Here is a 22,571-nt window from a genome sequence, read left to right as displayed (position 1 = left end):
TTTTTTTTTTTGCGGTACGCGGGCCTCTCACTGTTGTGGCCTCTCCCGCTGGGGAGCACAGGCTCCGGACGCGCAGGCTCAGCGGCCATGGCTCACGGGCCCAGCTGCTCCGCAGCATGTGGGATCTTCCCGGACCGGGGCACGAACCCGCGTCCCCTGCATCGGCAGGCGGACTCTCAACCACTGCGCCACCAGGGAAGCCCTAAAATGAGGTTATTAAAGAGGCCAATTCAACTTGGACATGGGACGTTTTCCTTGGAAGAGAAAGCAGAGTAGACCGTGGTAATGGGAACCATGACAAGATGGCACAGCTCCCTTAACCTGGGAACCTGGAGATTGTTCTTCAGAACTGGCACCGACCTCTTTGGGAGCCTCCTGGCTTCACACTATTTTGCAACAAAGAACTTTCTCACGACGGAGAGTGTGAACGTGATTTTTCTAAACGATGCTCCTACGTAGCACACAGAGGATGTGGGACTGCGGTGCGCTGCCAGGGTTTCTCTGGGGTCATGAGGAAACACACAGAGGAGCAGAGAAGTGGAGCCTGTATGTTTTCAGCTGCTTCCAAATACGTTGAAAGGAGGTTTTAAAATCAAATCTCCAGTGATGACTAAGAGTGTGTTTACCCTGGTCCAGGCAACATTCTAAGTACTTTACCTGCATTTTCACACTCAGTCCTCACAGCAACCCAATGAGGTGTAGGTACTGTTCTCCTCACCTCAGAGATGAGGAAACTAAGGTGCCATTAACCAGTTTCCGGAGGTCACGCAGATTGGAAGAGGGACCCAAGATTGGACTCTGGACACTGCGGCTCCAGAGCCTGTGTAAAAATATTTATGTGATTAATTCTATCTATCTCCTTATATGGTGAGCTCAAATGGCTAACTTACAAAATGTTGTCTATTCAATAAAGTGAAACTACTTCGTCAGTTGCTGTCTTGAACACCTAAGGCACGGAATCAGGAATAAATACTTTCTTTAACTACTTACTGATTTTAGATCAGAAATAGAGAAAAAATTTTCCCTAGAAACCCAAAATAATGTAGCTGTTTTGTGAAGCCTTTATTTACTGTAAATTCATAGAACCACAACATACAGAAACATTAGTAAAGAGAATGGAAACTATTTAATATACCATACCAAAAGCCATTTCTCTCTCTTTGCATTGTTCTGAGTGAAGCAGTTTCTTGATAAGAATAATTTATGTAAAGAATCACATCTCAACCTTGAATTTTCTTGCTAGATCACAGAATAGAATATTAAGGAAACTTAAGGTCTGAGCATTTTTATATTCAGGATAAAAATTTTTATTGCTTTTTCAATTAAAAAGCTTACTGATGTTATGTGGATGAATTCAAAGAGTTAGAAACCGTACTTACGCTGAGATGGCAGCTTCTGTTTGGAGTTTTTATCCACAGTCTGTGTGATTTAAGAGAAATGAAAAGCAAAGCCAACAAATGTGAAATAGCCTATGTCAGGTCCAGAGAGAAACAGGTTTTTGGGGTTTTTTTTTTTTTTTTTGCGGTACACGGGCCTCTCACTGTTGTGGCCTCTCCCGTTGCGGAGCACAGGCTCCGGACGCGCAGGCTCAGTGGTCGTGGCTCACGGAACCAGCCGCTCCGCGGCATGTGGGATCTTCCCAGACCGGGGCACGAACCCGTGTCCCCTGCATCGGCAGGCAGACTCTCAACCACTGCGCCACCAGGGAAGCCCACAGGTTTTAATTAGATAGATCAATTAAAACTTTTTAAATGCTGTTCTCACCCCTGAAATGGAACAATCAATACATGTATTGTTTACCCCAAAGATTAATAAAATCATAATCTGCAAGTTTGGAGTAGACAGTTTATCCATTGGAGATGGAAGGGAAAATTAGTTGTACATATCTTGACTTGCCACTAGGAAAAGTCCACTAATAGACTCCTTCTAAGAACTGGCTTTGGTCCAGAGTGTGGGAAACAAATGGAAATCTACCAAAGTAGATTCCCAATCCTTGAGGCATTAATTAACCCAGAAGATAGACATTGATAAGCTTTTTAACCAAATACTGTAATATTGAGGTTTGCAGAGTTATTTACTTTATAAACTGGGAGGATCACTCCCATCTCCCATCCAGATGCTGCAATGCACACTTTAGAATAAAGGCCAGAGGAGAACTGACCATCTTAGTCTGAAAAGAGATTTTGATTCTGTCTACTTCATAGTCAGTATAATATCCCTTGGGCCAAATAGACACTAGTGAGGAAGAGCTTCACCCAGGGGTGGCTCCTGAGATCTGAGTTCTTACAGAGGGAGTGCATTGGATCAGGCATCAGGGGTCTGGCTCTGATTCTGGGCTTGGACACTTAACTGTGGCCCATTGGCCAAGCCGTGCCACTTCTCTGGGCCTCAGAGACTTCATCCCCCCGCCCCCCCAAGTGAACAGGTTGGGTTAAATCATACCCAATATTTCCTAATTTTGAAATTCAGTGACTACATTTGACAACTTCTCATCTCTGTGATACGATGTTACTCTTTGCTACCAGGTGTTCCATCTGTCCATGAATTGGGGTTGCATTCAGCTGAAATTAAACTGATTCTAAATCATGCTCCCAGTTACAGGGGAACTCTAGGATACCTTTATTACCCATAAAAGTATTGGACTCATTCCTTTATTTCTTTTATTGAAATAATCATATCCATAGATCTTTTTTTCCTCAGGCACTTTTGGATGGAAACTTAGATAATATAACAATTCTTCTCTCCAGTGAATTCTTTTAATCCTTTTTTTTAAAAAAATTAACATATCATGTATTTTATAATGTATAACAAGTTTGCAGCTTTTGAGGAATATTCTGTGAATATGCCTATGGTAGATTTGTGCTCCAGGGCCAGTAATTGAAAGTTCAGCGGAATCTCCTCTCTACTAAGGAAGAAAAAAATTCATTAAAATAATTGATTGATGGATTGGCTTCTTAGAAGAGCAAGTGGTCAGATAAATGGACAGCATTTTTTAAATTCTCCTGTTTTGCCTGGAAATAGAAGAGAGGAATCCATGTCTGCCTCTTCGGCTTTTGGCCTGGACACAGTCATTTTGTGACTATTGGATTCATGACAGTAATTGAAGTAGGAATAGGGTTCCTGTCCTCAGGGAGCACATGACTGATTGGGGTCACGGAGAGATGATTCTGTGTTTCATGGTTTTATCTCAGATTTGCTAAGAAGACAGAATTAGCAGAATTTCATGTAAGAGGATAGACTAGTCTAGGTGATTCTTGGGTTTCAGCTTAACTGACTTGGGGGATGATCATTAACTGAAATAAAGATGGTAGGTTAAGAACCAGATCCAACCTATGTCAAGACCTTCTAGAAAAGGGGGTGCTTCCCTCACTGCCAACTAGTGAGAGGTTACACTCCATGTTAAAATTTGCCTTTGCATCTTGTTCTGTGCCCATCAGCATTGAAGGAACAGCACAAATGTGTTCTTTGCAACCAGGCTGATGACGGCAGATTTCATTGAGTGGAGAGGGGGACATAGAGGGTGGCAGTGTTGTAAAACAAACACCATGAATTTCCTTTTGTGTGCTCTCAGAGAAACGGTCATTTAGGCTCTGTTGTCATAATCATTTCTTCATGTGTGCTGTTCTTTACTTTGGGGGTGAGGTGGATTAGATCATCCATATTTGGAAACTAGCCAGCCTCTAGTGTCAAGAGTTTTCATGTTGTGGAAAGTTTCTGAATAATTCGTTTGTCCTTATCACATTTCTTAGCAAAGAACGTTTTACTACCAATGCTAGTGATGAATCTGTGTTTGAACCCCTGAGCTTTAAACTTTGATGACCAGCCTGCCATTCTCAACTTGGTTCTTATTATATATATATATATATATATATATATATATATATATATATATATATAAAATATTCAACAATAGAAGAATCAACTCATCTTTTAGAGATATAAGTACATTTTATGCAGGATATATCTTTTCATTATTTGTTCTGATGGGCAATATTGGAAATATGTTTCACAAAAATCCCCATATATAATCAGGATATTGTAGTTCCCAGAGGCCTAGATTTTAGGATATCAGCTGATGATAGCTTTCTTTTGTGAGCTTAGTGATTTCTGTAATGGAATATGTGTTGTCTTTCAATCTTTGTATCTCTCTTTAAGTTTTATATTTTTGCTTTTTTTTTCTTTCCTGGTTTTTGTTTTACTTTAAGCTTCATACATAGTTGAGTCCCAACAAAAACCATTCAGTGTATATAGAAATGACTTGTGGTTATTTCTTCAAGATTCATATTAACAAGATTCAGCAATGGAAGAGTAACTTTTAAAGTGATTACCTCTACACTTACATCTAAGTTTCCATAATGGTTGGGCATTTAAATGTAGAGTATCTTAGGAAGATGTGCCAGGAGGATTCACGCGTTTGATTACGTTCTAGCAACGTTGATTCCCAACAAAGGGTATCTTGGGCCACAGTCTCATTTAGTTAACCCTCTTTTGTGCAGCCATACTCTGGTCTTCCTCAAGTTCCAGTGGGAGTTAAGGACTAAAACATGGAGCCACTTTATGAGGTTGACTCTAATCTTCTCTAATCTGTTCTTTTTCTTTTTTTAATTTTATTTATTTATTTTTGGCTGTGTTGGGTCTTCGTTTCCGTGCGTGGGCTTTTTCTAGTCGCAGCAAGCAGGGGCCACTCTTCATCATGATGTGCGGGCCTCTCACCGTCACGGCCTCTCGTTGCGGAGCCCAAGCTCCAGACACACAGGCTCAGTAGTTGTGGCTCACGGGCCTAGTTGCTCCACAGCACGTGGGATCTTCCCAGACCGGGGCACGAACCCGTGTCCCCTGCACTAGCAGGTGGATTCTCAACCACTGCGCCACCAGGGAAGCCCTGTTCTTCGTAACTGTAACCATAAGGGCCCCAAAGCCACCATTCTGCTCCTGGTGCACACTGACTTTCCAGAATGACACAGTTATACGTATAGAGTTTGGTTATATGGAAACGCACTGAGAGAGGTACGGGGAGAGAGGGAGAATGAGAATGGGAATCTTGGCCAGGGAGAATGGTTAAATTTAACTGAGAAATCTTAGACATTTTCACACAACCAAGAGAACCTTTTCTGGCCAAATATCCACTGCGAGCTGCGAGTTCTTTAGCTTTCCCAAGGGTCTCTGTGATTGAACAGCACACAGGCGTTTAGGCTGTGTTATCAGGATCTTACATTTCTTGGGAAAGCTCAGGATGGCTTACCAGATGGAGTGTTCACCACTTACAGTGTTGCCTTCATATGAGGTTCCTCAACCCTTTTCTCTCCTAGGATGGGGACAGATGGAAGGCACTGTTTTATTGGCACTCCTAGAGATGAAACAGTGTCGGTGACACACAAGGATATTAAAAATGGCAACTAATTGTATAACTTTGCCCAAATCATAGTCTCCGGGGCTTAATTTACTCATATTTTAAATGAAGATGATGTAGTTTTTATAGCAGTTCTATCTTAGCCTGTTTGAGCTGCTATAACGAAATACCACAGCCTGGGTGGCTTAAACAACAAACATTTATTTCTTACAGTTCTGAAGGCTGTGGGAAGTCCAAGGTCGAGGTGCTGGCACGTTCAGTCTGGTGAGGGCTCTCTTCTTGGTTTGCAGACAGCCATCTTCTGGTTCTATTGTCACATGGCCTTTCCTTGGTGCACGCACACACACACACACAGAGAGAAAACTTATGTCTCTCCCAATTTTTATAAGGGCATTAATCACCCTCATGAATTACCTCCCACCTCCAAATACCATCATGTTGCAGATTGGGGCTTCAACAAATGAATTTGGGGGAGATACAAACATTCAGTCCATAGCAATATCTCTTTCAGTTGGTCATTCTATGACTAGGAGAGGCTGCCATCCACTGGATATTTAGAATGCATAGCACTGTAGCACTCAAGGTTTATATATAGACAAATTTGGGGCTTCCTTCTCAGAGCTGATATCTTCATAATGTTGGACAATTGGCTAAATCTCTCTAGGTCTCAATTTCCTTAACTATGAAACTATTCAATAATATATATTTGTAGAGTCGCAGTCAAGATTAAATGAAAATTGTGCCCGTAAAAAGCACTTGGCACAGAACAGATCCTACATAAAAATTTAGTTTTTAAATTATGAAAAATGACCAAATCTATTCAAACAAAAGCTGAAACAAGCAACACAAGAAGTGAAATGGTTAGACTGGTGGTTTGGTAGTTAATATCAACATTTGTTTGTATTTGAACATAAATTTTGCAAGTCTCTGTTAATTGTAACACACCATTTGTCTATACTGAAATAAACATAGACAAATGGTGAGTGTGTACGTGTGTGCGCACACATGCACATGTGTGAGTCTGTGTACCTTGAGAGTCTTCCCATTATTTCATGGGTAGTTAGCCTAGAATTTCAACTAACACACCATTTCCAATTTCGGGATATATTTTACTTACATAAACACTGTGCTTTTATTTCAATGAAACCAGAAAATACTTAAACCTGCTCTGTCGTTAAAGATTATTCCCTAACAAAAATGCTCCTTTGCACATCAATAAGGGAATGCTCCAATTAATGTTACTGGCAAGAAAATGATAAGAAACAACCAACTGCACACACAGGGACACCTACACACACACACACGCTCCTCATGTTTCAAAACCCCAAGTTCCCATGAGTCACACCTTGTTGACACCTTTGCCATTAATAATGTAGCAAGTAACATTTAATATTTACATTTTATAGAAATTATAATTGCTTTTCCCTTCAGAGTTAGTGACTCAGATGAAGCAAATCCAAGCCTGTCTTCCTATGACCTGAAATGTCAAGGTGACAGATTCATTTTAAGGCTTAACTTGAGGCATTACACAGAGAGTGAAGGCTACTCAAGGATGTGAACTGATCAGTTATGAAACAAGATGGGACCTATCATCAGTAAGACAGGAGGGCAGTACGATTTTTAATAGCCAGATTCTCAAACATTGCACCAGAGTTAAATGAATCCTTACCTCTGGATTTCAATGATCACAGTAGTCAAGTCTTCTCATAACCACTAGTACAAATGGCATTTGCCACTGCCCCAGAAAAATCTTAAGGAGAAAGGGGAAAAGTTTACATTACCAAGGAGGGTGAGATGGGGTTCCTCCTATTTCAGTAAAATTTAAGCCTCTAGAGGATGAGGAGTAATTCCAAACTTTCACGGGGAATAAAGCAAAGTCTAAACGTCACTCATAACCTGAATGCAATGAAGAAGCAGCACATGGAGCTGGAAATTCAGGAGGACTGTGTCTTCATGAGAACTTCAAGTAGTTCTCTTTCTTTAAATTTAGTTCAAAATGTACTATAAAGACCTATGGGATTTATTTCTACACGTTGGGTAGATTTATGTATAATATTTAGAAAAGTGCTACCAGGAATATATTCCCAGAAAATGACTTTCAGCTTGAGTAAATGATCTGATTTCCGGCCTTTCAAAGGAAATCACTAAAAAAAAAAGAAGAGGATCCTGTGAAACAAGTGGTTTCCCCTGGTGAAGTCAGCCCCCCATCACTGCACTTAACAAGAATGAACCTGTTGCAGACTGTAATGGTCTTATGACTAGTGTGAATGAATGCTTCTCACCACATAGATTCACTATTGATTTTTTATTCAATAATAATGTCTTGTATTTAGATAGTTACCATCTCCAAAGAAATCTGAGTGCTTTATAGTTCATGAATTCCGATTTATCTTCATACCATCCCACTGAATGTATAGATTAGGCATTCCCATTGCTTTTTTTTTTTTTTTCTTTGCAGTATGCGGGCCTCTCACCGTTGCGGCCTCTCCCGTTGCAGAGCACAGGCTCCAGACGCACAGGCTCAGGGGCCATGGCTCACGGGCCCAGCCGCTCCGCGGCATGTGGGATCCTCCCAGACCGGGGCACGAACCCGTGTCCCCTGCATCGGCAGGCGGACTCTCAACCACTGCGCCACCAGGGAAGCCCCCCCATTGCATTTTAAGGAGGAAAAACAGAACCAGAAAAGTTAAATCATTAGCCAGGGAGATTTCAAAAAGCTAATATTAGAATTACCAATTAAATTCTGGTAGTCTTGACTTATAATTCTGACTGTTTCCCCAAAACATCTGGTCAGTTGGGTCAACTCTGATTATTCTTTAGGAAAAAGGAATCAAACCATTGAATTGCTATGATTAACAGAAGTTTACATTACTTCTCATTATTTTGCTGGTGTACAATAATTGGGCTTAAGACGTTTTCATTTATTAGAGCATATGCATTTTTTAGTGGCCTATGTTAGTATCTTTGGAATGCTCTTAAGTCACGTGTGCCAGAAGTTTATCTCCTGGTAAGGGATAGATGTAGAATTTAAATTCTCATATTAGGTAGGTGTGATTTTTCAAAGACTGGGTATCTCCATCACCTCTGTGGCATTGTTTTAGTTGACCAAAAAAAAAAAAAGAAAGAAAGAATCTCCTCAATAAAAACTTGTTCAAAACCCGTACTCATTATACCTCTGGGAAGGTTACTATCATCCTTTCACTCACCCAGTCTTCTAGCCTTAAAAATGTGAGCCTCTGATTTTTTTTTCCCCTTCTTGCATTTACAATTTCTGTCAGTTTTTCCTCTGACAAGTTTATTGCTTTGTTTCTCTGTGTTCTCCTTACTGCTAACGCTCTGCTCCTCACATATAACGTGGTAACCTCCTTACTTGTCTCCCCTACTTCTGTTGTCTATTCTTCAACCCATCTTAGGTCACCTTTCCTAATAAATTTTCCATAACTTTTGAAATTATGAATTATTTGGGTACATGAAAAGTATATAGAATAACACGTTAAACATTCATATCCCCACCACCCAGCTTAAAAAAACCGTGAAATTAAAGGCACAATAGAAAGCCCTCTTTGAAGCCTCTCTCCAATTTCACGCCCCCTCACTATCATGAATTTAATGGTTATTATTCCCATGCACGTTTTAACATTTTAACCATATGTATCTGTATCCATAAAAATTTATAGTATTTCTTCACTCCAATCATTTATACTTCTGAAATTTTCATTTGTTATGTGCCTTTGAGATTTCCACTCTTAAGATTTATCCGTGTTAGTGCATGTGACTTTGTTCCCTTCTCTTTCATTGCTGTAGTCCTTTGGATCCACCCAGTACAATTTGTCCATTCTTCTCAGGATGGACATTGAGATTGTTTGCGGTTTTTTTCTCAAACAAATATGTAATAAACATTTTTGAACATGCTTCCTTTTTCATATTTATGAGAGCTTCTCTAGGACATACTCCCGAGATTCTAAATGCTAGGAGGTGGTAAGATCTTCTCATTTTCAAATTTTGGTTAAAAGTGATTGTGTCAAAACTGACACATCCTCCTTACGTGCCATATTCCATTCTTAAGAAAGACTTCATTGGCTTCTCCTCCAACTTTCAATGGAATTGCAAATTCCTCTGAGAGAAGCTCCTCCTCACTTTTCTACCTGAAGGGACCTCCCCACCAGGAACTCCTTTTTGTATTAGGTCACAGATTCAAAAGCTTTTGGACTACACATTGAAATATAAATGTGATTTTATGCAGGGTATGCATAAATACAGGGTATGGTGGGATCTGGAGTGGATGGTGGAGATGGAGCCATGCGACAGGGCACCATATGCAACTTACAGTTGGCTAGTTTGTAGTCCCCAAGGTTCCCGTATTACTTTGTTTACTTTCCTGAAAGTTCGTCTCAGAAATGTGGAATCATCAATTCCATGTATAGCAGCAAAGAGCCCTCTGGAGCCCGCCTGCCTGGGTTTGGATCCCTGTTCCACCGCTGCCACCTGTCTGCTCTTGAGCAACTTCTTGTTTGTAAAATGGGGGACATGCTAGTGCTTACTTTGTAAGGGGGTGGTGAGAAATAAATGAGATAATATACATAAACCTCTCAAGTAGGCGCTTAATAAATATTTGTTGAATTGTTGAGGAGAGGAAAAATAACAAAAGGTTCGATCGTATCTCCTGTGTATCAGGCATTGTTCTAGAAGCTGGGGAGATGGCAGTGACCGTGATATTTGTCTCTTTCACAAATCAAGTTGCCAACTGGGACCAAGTCTCTAACACATTGCTTGGCTCACAGTGGGCACTCGAGAAAGAGATGCTGAATGAAGAAATGAACCTAATGGTTCTCGTAAGGCAACGTAAATGCCTAAGGATGTTCTGAGCCATAATGGAGCGAGTAGTTTATACCCATGATGACTTTACTGTCTGCATGGCAGTGGATTCTTATTTTTGAATATTGACAACTCCTGTGTAATACAGGTAATAGCTTGCCATTAGACATAGTGTTTGAGCAGTCAGAATACCACGTTTTTGATGATGATGCGTAACAGAATTGACTATATCTTTAATCTTACCTGTATACAAAATAACATTCTCAACTTTCGATGATGACCAGTCTTTTTCATTTTCCCCTCAAATTTAGGTCTCATTGTCCATGAAGGAGCTGCAGTTTACAGAGTGTTTAAACGCTGGCGAGCTGTCAACTTACACTGGGATGTATTAAATTATGACAAAGCCACAGACATCGAAGAAAGTAGCCGGGGAGAGTCTTCCACAAGCAGAACTTTATGGTTGCCATTGACGGCTCTACGGAACAGGAACTTGGTCCACCCAACACAGCTGACCTCCCCAAGGTTTCAGTGTGGCTACATGTTATTACATCTGTTCAATCGGATGAGGCCCCATGAAGATTTGTCAGAAGATAACAGCTCGGGGGAGGTTGTGATGAGAGTGACTTCAGTGTGACAAAGCTAAGAAGGTGCGGTGTGGACCACCCTGCACATTTTGGAATGTAACTGCAGTGAATGGCAAAACCATAGCACTTCTAAAAACACACATCTATGAACTTTTTAAAATTTATGCTTTTTATATGAACATTTGAATTGCAAATACATTTTTCTGAAAAAAAGAGTCCTGTTCTTTGCTTTCTGATTTATCACATCTTTTATAAGTTGGTACTTAAAATCATTATACATATTATTTAACTCTACTTGGTTAAAAGAATGATGAACATTATCCTTAAGGTCAAAACTATTTTTTTCTTGCCTTGTTTTAAATATATTTTTATCAAACGTTTTGCTCCATGTGTAATTTTTCAGGCATGCTACCAATGGGGAAGAGTTTAGAATGCTGTGGGCAAATTCCAAAGTGCCCATCAAGGGAGAAGCACAGAGGTGATTCTGTGAAGCATTGGTCTTCCTCATGCCTCAGGCTGGTTGGCACACTTGAGCATGACTTTTTGTGTAGGATGAATTAACCTGTCACCAGGAATGCAAGTTCTAGGAATTATGGCTTGTTTTCTAACTTCTGAAACAGTACAGAGAGCTTGTAAAAAGATAAAGATAATTGGAATAAAATAGTCTTACAGGCATACTTTGAAGATATTGTGGGTTCAGTTCCAGACCCGCAATAAAGTGAGTATCTCAATAAAGCAAACCACTCAAATTTTTTGGCTTCCCAGAGCATATAAAAGTTACGTTTACACTATACTTCAGTCTATTAAGTGTGCAATAGCATTAATTCTTAAAAAAAAATGTACATACCTTAATTTAAAAATCTAAAATACTAAAAAAAAAAAAAAAAAAAAAAAAAAATCTAAAATACTCTAGCCATCATCTGAACCTTCAAGTTGTAATAGTAACATCAAAGATCACTGATCCCAGGTCACATAACAAGTATAATAATGGAAAAATTTGAAATATTGTGAGAATTACCAAAATGTGACACAGACACATGAAGTGAGCAAATGCTGTTGGAAAAATGGTGCCAATAGAGTTGCTTGACACAGGGTTGCCCTAAACCTTCAATCTGTAAAAAAACGCAATGTCTGCGAAGCACGATAAAAAAAAAAAAAAATGAAGCGCAGTAAAACAAGGTGTGCCTGTCCTGCAGTACATATTACACAGGCAGGGCGCCCTGCATACTTATAACCCTGAAAGCTCACCAAAATGTTGCACCATTGCATGTGTAATAATAACACTGCCTCACATTTGCATAGCCCTCTCATAGACCAGCCGCAATTATTTCTGTTAATTATTCGTGTCTCGATTTCTATGAGTACCATCTTAATTAGATTTTCTTTTTGTGAAAGCTTATATACCTACTTAATCATCTAAACACTGATTCTATTACTTGGTTTAATGAAGCAATATTCTCCAGCAGCGAGAAGTGTTTCTCTTTTACTAGATAAGTATTTTTCAAATGAAAAGAGGAAAAGAAAAATGAGGCTATTGACTCCCCATGAACAGGTTGCTAAATAGTGAAACCTGGGGATTTTGCACCTTTTTCTCCTTCTAATGGAGGTAAATATCATATTTTAATGGGTAGCAACAGAATAGATGAGGCAGGAGGTCATGCTTTCCTTAGAAACAGGAGTTGGACATGTAGGTCATTTGAAGTAATTGGTGATTAGATTTTAAAGCATAAGAAATAAAATACTTTACATTCTATTAATATTTTCTAAAAAATAACCTTTGAATGATTCATAATAGAATAGTTAACATTTACAGGTAGCATTGTGATTCCTACATAGCAAATTCTACCAACACTTGAAATAATATTTTCCCAGTTAAAAAAGTGTGTCACAAATGAATTAAAGATGTGACCATTTGCAGAAATATGAAGAATCAGTAAGTAACGAAAGAAGGAAAATTCAGCCACTCTTTCGGGGCACATATAGGAAATGAGAGTGTTGTTGATTGTTTGATGTCACGTGAGCACAGTCCTGGGTGAGGCACTGAGAGGTGGAGATCAGTCCTATCAACCTGGTCTCTGCCCTGAGTTTAGCCATCTGGGACAGGAAGGCAGACTGTTTAATAGAGAAGCCAGGGCTGCAGACCTGCTGTCAAAGCAGCAATCCATTATTTGTGCCCCGCAGGTGTGGGTGCTTGCCCAGGACACTTTAATCACTAAGGGAAGTCATCAATGGCGCCACATTTAATGGAGAATAATTGTGGGTGCTGCTGTTTAGAGCATTGTGTTAAAAATACCAGATAAAGAGACTTTAGACACAGATTAGACTATCACTGCTCCAGTATTTAGCAAGCGTACACGTTTGTATTCTAACTAGTATGCACCTTTGTATTCATATCAACTCACTCAAAAGCAAGGAGGGACAGAGGATGGGAAACCCTCTCTCTGTAACCCCTGTATGGGGTGCACAAGGCAGAGACACCTGGAGATGAGATGCACAGAGGGTTTGTCAGCCTGAAAGGAACGTGTGTCCCGAGCTTCCCCTCCTTCCCAGGGCCTTGCCCTTTGGATGCCCCTTTTGTCTACACCCATTTTCTTCCTTCACCATCTTCACAGGCCCCAGCTCCTAACACGCCCACACACACTCACACACCCATATGTGACACAAATCAATATTGGAATAAGGATCTGGCAGAATTTCCACTCAAAATGTACAATCCATGATATGATTACATAGAGACTCCAACACTCTGGGTGGAGGGTGGGATGAGTGCATTTAGAGAATTGAATTCACTGCTTAAAAATAAAAATTCTAGGGACTTCCCTGATGGTCCAGTGATTAAGGCTCTATGCTTCCACTGCAAGGGACATGGTTTCCATCCCTGGTTGGGGAACTAAGATCCCACATGCCACGCGGGAGTGTGGGCAGGGGACCAATAAATAAATAAATAAAATTCTAATATGCCGTATGAGTTATGATATAAACAATTAAATTTCAATTGTGAATGCTGTAACTCAAACTCAACCTGTCTTAAATCACAAAACCATTCGTGGTAAAAAAAAAAAATTAGTTGGAAATACTTTAAAAATCTTTTCAAATATATAGAAACTTAGACCTGTATCCAGTCTGTCTCTTTTCAACCACTAATCTACAGAACAAACATTGATGGGGTACCTGCTGTGTGCCAGACACCGTGAGCTGTGGCCACGGAATGACCCAGCTTCACAGGGAGACTCAGAGTGGGTGAAGTGCCGCCCAGCACGGTAAGTGTCAGGTCACAGGTGAGTGGAGGGAAGTGACAGTCCACGGGAGCAGTCAGGTTGCCCTGAGGCAACTGGAGAAGGCATCCCTGAGGAGCTGGTGGGACCTGGGCATTGATGCATGAGTAGAAGTTTGCCAATCAGGTAAGTGGAGAAGAACATTCTGGGAAGAGCTTGGGGGTAAAAGAGAGGCGTGTCCCGGTAATTGTGGGAGATTTCATGTGGGAGAGCATAGCGCACATCTGAAGACATGACAGAGCCCTATGGGGTTGGCTCGGTAGCTGGGACTGAAGTCCACAGGGACCCATGAGAAGATGGTGCTCAAGCAACAGATGGTAAGGGTTGGCATGGTCATCTCTGGGGGATGGATGTCCTCTCTTGACCTTATACCTATGGGTAAGACTCCCAGTTCTCAAGGTCAGGGGTAAAATGTAATGAATTGTGACCCTATTCTCAAAAGAGTTTGAAGACATCCTACAAAATGAAATAGTAAGCAGCAGTCACATGCAAGCACTATTGCAATAAATTAGCTAAAAGAGTAGAAATATTGGAGCATCAAACGGCTTTCCTCTCTCCCAGAAGACAGCAAAACCCTTAATTCAGAAGAGGAAAGCATATCGTAGCTCTTGTGAGGTAGAATATAGTTTCTCCGTTATTGAAAGTACTTCCAAATATTTCCCAGAGTAAATAAATTATATCATCTGATTTTTCTTCAACATCATTTTAAAATGTTTGAATTCTATATGTTCAGCTAAAAATATGCCAAAATAAAGCACGCTCTCGCTCTTGCTTCTGTTTCCATCTGGGTCTGCTATTCTTTTCCTTATTTTCCCATAGACTAGCAATGTTAACATAGCCTATTACGTTTGATTCTCAGTCCTTCTTTATCTATGGAGTTAAATCACAAAATTAATTTGTCTTTGCTAATCCAGAATTTGATTTGATGTCATCTAGCAGTTGATGTTCATTTTAAACAGAGGTCACTATTTGTCCATGTTTTCCTTTAAAACTTATTTTTTTTTTACTTACACATTTTAATGACAGTAGATTGCAAATATCCGATATTCTATCATTTTCTTTCCAAGATCATCCTTTATCAAACTTCAGTGGTGAAATTTGGTTTTTATTTTCAATATATATGTTTGTATAAATGATGTAACTCATAAATTTATGTTCTGTATATTTAGAAATAATTGGTTAAAGATCTTAAGAAGATACTTCACACAACTAGTTTAGTTCCAGTTTATCAGTTCAGAAAATAAATGTTCCCATCGTGTGTGTGGTACAGAACTGCAACAGGTACCATAATTTATAGCAAAGCTCAAAGTTCCAGGCCTCAGTGAAATCTACAGAATTACTCACCATCTTCATAAAGTTGCTATTTTATACACAGTGATTTTATCTAGTAAATTAGTCAAAGACTAATAAACAAAGTTATTTTAAGGGATTTTCCCCTGGGAGCCCGTGGGAGAATGAAAACAATGCATGATCTCCCGTAAAATTTTGAAGGTGTATTATATTTTTTAATAAACCTTACCCCAAAGCATTTCACATTGATTTTCCAAGACAAGTTAGCAGTCCCTTAGTTTTCTTGAAGCTTTTTCATATTTTTGAGACATTTTTCAGGGCTTTAAGGGAAAATTATCTTTTTCTAGTGCTACAAGAAGAGAAAAGAGGTTTGCTCTCAGATGCACAGGCAATGAAGCCTAACGTATGTAGGCGGGTAATGGTGACCCGGGCATTTTATATCCTGTCTTATGGAGCCATCAAGCAGGAACATTCATCCTGACTGCTGGACCACAGAAGGACATCACCCGTGGGTGAGTAACCAAGGGAGAAATGTCTTCTGACAGTGCCACATTTACCTCCTCGTCACAGCTGTACAGGGGCTTTGGGAATATAGGGGATCTTCCCAGAGGCTGCTATGGCAACAAGGACCATGTGGATAGAGCCTGGAGATGCTCTGTTGGACACTCTTCCCATAATAGTCTTGGGAATGTCAGGACTTAATAAGAAGAAGGAGCCAAAGCATTGATTCAGAGAACAGGAGAAGAAAAATGCAGCACCATTGAACTATGCTCTTCACAATGTGATGGCTTTGTTAGCTGCAGCTCTCAGGATGCTTCCTTCTGTACCTTCCCCTCCTTATTCATTAATCCTGCCTTAGGCAAACGAGGTGGCTTCATCCCCATTAGGCCATTCTTACAAATATTCTGACCCAGGCACACAACAGGCTGCTCCTGGTGGGCACATTACTAAGGACCAGCTTCCCAGATGGGCTACACAGAGTGCCTCCCTTAGAGAGGTCAGAAAGAGGTTAGGAGAGGCAGCAACAATGAAGGGACAGGAAAAAGTGGGGCATGGTGGCAACAAGTCCAAGGGACTGCCCAGGAGGTGACAATGAGGGAAGGCCACCTGGGGTTGGGGATAAGAGACAGGCTGATTTCAAGAAGTTCGTGGTCTTGGGGAGGATGAGGTCAAGTAAACTGGAGATTCAGTTAGGTGGTTTTAAGTGCTGCAATGCCACAAACAAGAATTTAAGAAAGGAATGCCTAAGAAGGGCAGATGACTCAGATGGAAGGTTCAGGGAAAGTTTCCTAAAGAAGGTAACCTCCAAACTGAGAACCTGAAGAAGCAGAAGCCAGGGAGCGTTCACGGGAAGCCAGTACATCTGGAGATGAGCAGAAGACTTGGAGATTTAAGGGGTGGAGGGAGACAGAAGCTGAGAGCTGTCCAGGGTCTGGAGAGCAGAGGGGCAATGTGCGAACAGGGAGCACAGGGCAGGAGGAGGTTGCAGAATGACTCCAAGTTCTGTTGTGGATTCGCTGAGTTTGCATGGCTGTAACACAGCAGCATGGAGACGTCCAAAAGGCATTTGGATGTGTGAGTCCAGAGCTCAAGAGCAAGGTCTCTGCGGGATGTACGTACGTGCAGAAGTGATCAGCATATAGATGGACCGGCACCTGGGGGCCACGTAAGAGCAGCAGCCAGAGTGGGAAAAAAAACAAAGGAGTTGAATGTATAGAAGCCAAGGGGAAAGACTGCTTCAAAAGGGAAAAGGAGGGCAAGAGTGTCAACTGCAACTAAAAAGTCAGCTCGGGACTACGGAGTATCAGTGAAGTTGTTGGTGGGGAAGAAACTGTGATCTAATTATGAATGACAGTGAAAAGTACAAAACGGCTGTATTCTCAGAGCAGAGTTTTCTTTTCTCCCTCCCTTAAAAACATTTTTTCGACAGTTGAGGAAGATGGCGGAAGAGTAAGATGCGGAGATCACCTTGCTCCCCACAGATACATCAGAAATACAGCTACACGTGGAACAACTCCTACAGAACACCTACTGAAGGCTGGCAGGAGACCTCAGACCTCCCAAAAGGCACGAAACTCCCCACGTACCTGGGTAGGGCAAAAGAAAAAACAGAGACAAAAGAATAGGGGCAGGACCTGCACCAGTGGGAGGGAGCTGTGAAGGAGGAAAGGTTTCCACACACTAGGAGCCCCTTCGCGGGCGGAGACTGCAGCTGGCGGAGGGGGAAGCTTCGGAGCCACGGAGGAGAGCGCAGCCACAGGGGTGCGGAGGGCAAAGCGGAGAGATTCCCGCACAGAGGATCGGTGCCGACCGGCACTCACCAGCCCGAAAGGCTTGTCTGCTCACCTGCGGGGGTGGGCGGGGCTGGGAGCTGAGGCTCGGGCTTCGGTCGGAGCGCAGGGAGAGGACTGGGGTTGGAGGCGTGAACACAGCCTGAAGGGGTTAGTGCGCCACGGCTGGCCGGGAGGGAGTCCGTGGAAAAGTCTGGACCTGCCGAAGAGGCAAGAGACTTTTTCTTCCCTCTTTGTTTCCTGGTGCGCGAGGAGAGGGAATTAAGAGCGCTGCTTAAAGGAGCTCCAGAGATGGGCGCGAGCCACGGCTAAAAGCGTGGACCCCAGAGACGGGCATGAGACGATAAGGCTGCTGCTGCCGCCACCAAGAAGCCTGTGTGTGAGCACAGGTCACTATCCACAACTCCCTTCCGTGGAGCCTGTGCAGCCCGCCACTGCCAGGGTCCCGGGATCCAGGGACAACTTCCCCGGGAGAACGCACGGCATGCCTCAGGCTGGTGCAGTGTCACACCAGCCTCTGCCACCGCAGGCTCATCCAGCATCCATGCCCCTCCCTCCACCCCGGCCTGAGTGAACCAGAGCCCCCGAGTCAGCTGCTCCTTTAACCCTGTCCTGTCTGAGCGAAGAACAGACGCCCTCAGGCGACCCACAAGCAGAGGCGAGTCCAAATCCAAAGCTGAACACCGGGAGCTGTGCGAACAAAGAAGAGAAAGGGAAATCTCTCTCAGCAGCCTCAGGAGCAGAGGATTAAATCTCCACAATCAACCTGATGTACCTTGCATCTGTGGAATACATGAATAGAAAACGAATCATCCCAAATTGAGGAGGTGGACTTTGAGAGCAAGATATATATTTTTTTCCCCTTTTCCTCTTTTTGTGAGTATGTGTGAGATTTTGTCTGTGTAGCTTTGCTTTTTCACCATTTGTCCTAGGGTTCTGTCCGTCTGTTTTTTTGTTGTTATTACATTTAAAAAATTTTTTTCTTAATAATTATTTTTTATTTTAGTAACTTTATTTTATCTTACTTTACTTTATTTTCTCTCCTTTCTTTCTTTCTTTCTTTCTTTCTTTCTTTCTTTCTTTCTTTCTTTCTTTCTTTCTTTCTTTCTTTCTTTCTACTTTTTCTCCTTTTTATTCTGAGCCATGTGGATGAAAGGCTTTGGGTGCTGCAGCCAAGAGTCAGCGCTGTGCCTCTGAGGCGGGAGAGCCAACTTCAGGACACTGGTCCACAAGAGATCTCTCAGCTCCATGTAATATCAAGTGGTGAAAATCTCCCAGAGGTCTCCATCTCAACACCAAGACCCAGCTTCACTCAATGACCAGCAAGGTACCATGCTGGACACACTATACCAAAGAAATAGCAAGACAGGAACACAACCCCACCCATTAGCAGAGAGGCTGCCTAAAATCATAATAAGGCCACAGGCACCCCAAAACACACCACCAGACGTGGACCTGCCCACCAGAAACACAAGATCCAACCTCATCCACCAGAACACAGTCACTAGTCCCCTCCACCAGGAAGCCTACACAACCCACTGAACCAACCTTAGCCACTGGGAGTAGACACCCAAAACAACAGGAACTACGAACCTGCAGCCTGCGAAAAGGGAGACCCCAAATACAGTAAGATAAGCAAAATGAGAAGACAGAAAAGCACACAGCAGATGAAGGAGCAAGATAAAAACCCACCAGACCTAACAAATGAAGAGGAAATAGGCAGTCTACCTGAAAAAGAATTCAGAATAATGATAGTAAAATAGAAATAGAGTAAAATAGAAATAGAATAGAGAAAATGCAAGAAACATTTAACAAGGACCTAGAAGAACTAAAGAGGAAACAAGCAACAATGAACAATACAATAAATGAAATTAAAAATACTCTAAAAGGGATCAATAGCAGAATAAATGAGGCAGAAGAATGGATAAGTGACCTGGAAAATAAAATAGTGGAAATAACTACTGCAGAGCAGAATAAAGAAAAAAGCATGAAAAGAACTGAGGACAGTCTCAGAGACCTCTGGGACAATATTAAATGCAACAACATTCGAATTATAGGGGTCCCTGCTGAAGAAGAGAAAAAGAAAGGAACTGAGAAAATCTTTGAAGAGATTATAGTTGAAAACTTCCCTAATATGGGAAAGGAAATAGTTAATCAAGTCCAGGAAGCACAGAAAGTCCCATACAGGATAAATCCAAGGAGAAACATGCCAACACTCATATTAATCAAACTATCAAAAATTAAATACAAAGAAAACATATTAAAAGCAGCAAGGGGAAAACAACAAATAACACACAAGGGAATCCCAATAAGGTTAACAGCTGATCTTTCAGCAGAAACTCTGCAAGCCAGAAGGGAGTGGCAGGACATATTTAAAGTGATGAAGGAGTAAAACTTGCAACCAAGATTACTCTACCCAGCAAGGATCTCATTCAGATTTGATGGAGAAATTAAAACCTTTACAAACAAGCAAAAGCTGAGACAGTTCAGCACCACCAAACCAGCTTTACAACAAATGCTAAAGGAACTTCTCTAGGCAAGAAACAAAAGAGAAGGAAAAGACCTACAATAACAAACCCAAAACAATTCAGAAAATGGGAATAGGAACAAATATATCGATAATTACCTTAAATGTAAATGGATTAAATGCTCCAACCAAAAGGCACAAACTGGCTGAAGGGATACAAAAACAAGACCCATATATATGCTGTCTACCAGAGACCCACTTCAGACCTAGGGACACATACAGACTGAAAGTGAGGGGATGGAAAAAGTTATTCCATGCAAATGGAAATCAAAATAGAGTTGGAGTAGCAATTCTCATATCATACAAAATAGACTTTAAAATAAAGACTCTTACAAGAGACAAAGAAGGGCACTACATAATGATCAAGGGATCAATCCAAGAAGAAGATATAATAATTTTAAATATTTATGAACCCAACATAGGAACACCTCAATACATAAGGCAAATACTAACAGCCATAAAAGGGGAAATCAACAGTAACACAATCATAGTAGGGGACTTTAACACCCCACTTTCCCTAATGGACAGATCATCCAAAATGAATATAAATAAACACAAGCTTTAAATGATACATTAAACAAGATGGACTTAATTGATATTTATAGGACATTCCATCCAAAAACAACAGAATACACATTTTCCTCAAGTGCTCATGGAACATTCTCCAGGATAGATCATATCTTGGGTCACAAATCAAGCCTTGGTAAATTTAAGAAAATTGAAATCGTATCAAGTATCTTTTCTGACCACAACACTATGAGACTAGATATCAATTACAGGAAAACACCTGTAAAAAATACAAACACATGGACACTAAACAGTACACTACTTAATAACGAAGTGATCACTGAAGAAATCAAAGAGGAAATCAGAAAATACATAGAAACAAATGACAATGGAGACACAATGACTCAAAACCTATGGGATGCAGGAAAAGCAGTTCTAGGAGGGAAGTTTATAGCAATACAATCCTACCTTAAGAAACAGGAAACATCTCAAATAAACAACCTAACCTTGCACCTAAAGCAATTAGAGAAAGAAGAACAAAAAACGCCAAAGTTAGCAGAAGGAAAGAAATCATAAAGATCAGATCAGAAAGAAATGAAAAAGAAATGAAGGAAATGAGAGCAAGGATCAACAAAAATGAAAGCTGGTTCTTTGAGAAGATAAACAAAATTGATAAACTATTAGCCAGACTCATCAAGAAAGAAAGGGAGAAGACTCAAATCAATGGAATTAGAAATGAAAAAGAAGTAACAAACTGCAGAAATACAAAAGATCATGAGAGATTACTACAAGCAACTCTATGCCAATAAAATGGACAACCTGGAAGAAATGGACAAATTCTTAGAAATGCACAACCTGCCAAGACTGAATCAGGAAGAAATAGAAACTATGAACAGACAAATCACAAGCACTGAAATTGAAACTGTGATTAAAAATCTTCCAACAAACAAAAGCCCAGGACCAGATGGCTTCACAGGCAAATTCTATCAAACATTTAGAGAAGAGTTAACATCTTTCCTTCTCAAACTCTTTCAAAAGATAGTAGAGAGAGGAACACTCCCAAACTCATTCTATGAAGCCACCATCACCCTGATACCAAAACCAGACAAAGATGTCACACAGAAGGAAAACTACAGGCCAGTATCATTGATGAACATAGATGCAAAAATCCTCAACAACTTACTAGCAAACGGAATCCAACAGCACATTAAAAGGATCATACACCATGATCAAGGGGGTTTATTCCAGGAATGCAAGATTCTTCAATATGCGCAAATCAATCAATGTGATACACCATATGAACAAATTGAAGGAGAAAAACCATATGATAATCTCAATAGATGCAGGGAAAGCTTTCGACAAAATTCAACACCCATTTATGATAAAAAGCCCTCCAGAAAGTAGGCATAAAGGGTACTTTCCTCAACATAATAAAGGCCATATATGACAAACCCACAGCCAACATCGACCTCAATGGTGAATACTGAAACCATTTCCACTAACATCAGGAACAAGACAACGTGGCCCACTCTCACCAATCTTACTCAACATAGTTTTGGAAGTTCTAGCCACAGCAATCAGAGAAGAAAAAGAAATAAAAGGAATCCAAATTGGAAAAGAAGAAGTAAAGCTGTCACTGTTTGCAGATGACATGATACTATACATAGAGAATCCTAAAGATGCTACCAGAAAACCACTAGAGCTAATCAATGAATTTGGTAAAGTAGCAGGATACAAAATTAATGAACAAAAATCTCTGACATTTTTATACACTAATGATGAAAAATCTGAAAGTGAAATTAAGAAATCACTCCCATTTACCATTGCAACAAAAAGAATAAAGTATCTAGGAATAAACCTACCTAAGGAGGCAAAAGACATGTATGCAGAAAGTTATGACACTGATGAAAGAAATTATAGATGATACAAAGA

At 40.8% G+C, this 22,571-nt stretch overlaps 1 protein-coding gene across 1 annotated transcript in view; it reads left to right on the top strand.

Annotated features, from left to right (window-relative positions):
* MARCHF11 (membrane associated ring-CH-type finger 11) overlaps window positions 1–10,799 on the top strand; it is a 118,693-nt gene extending 107,894 nt beyond the window's left edge. The window contains exon 4 of the mRNA XM_065875134.1: window positions 10,477–10,799. Coding sequence (XP_065731206.1) covers window positions 10,477–10,799 — 323 coding nt within the window. The remainder of the gene's footprint in view (window positions 1–10,476) is intronic.
* The last annotated feature ends 11,772 nt before the right edge of the window (window positions 10,800–22,571 follow it).

This window comes from Phocoena phocoena, chromosome 3, assembly GCF_963924675.1.
Source record: "Phocoena phocoena chromosome 3, mPhoPho1.1, whole genome shotgun sequence".
Taxonomy (NCBI): domain Eukaryota; kingdom Metazoa; phylum Chordata; class Mammalia; order Artiodactyla; family Phocoenidae; genus Phocoena; species Phocoena phocoena.
Note: the sequence above shows the minus strand (reverse complement) of the source record. Positions and strands in the feature narration are given on the sequence as shown.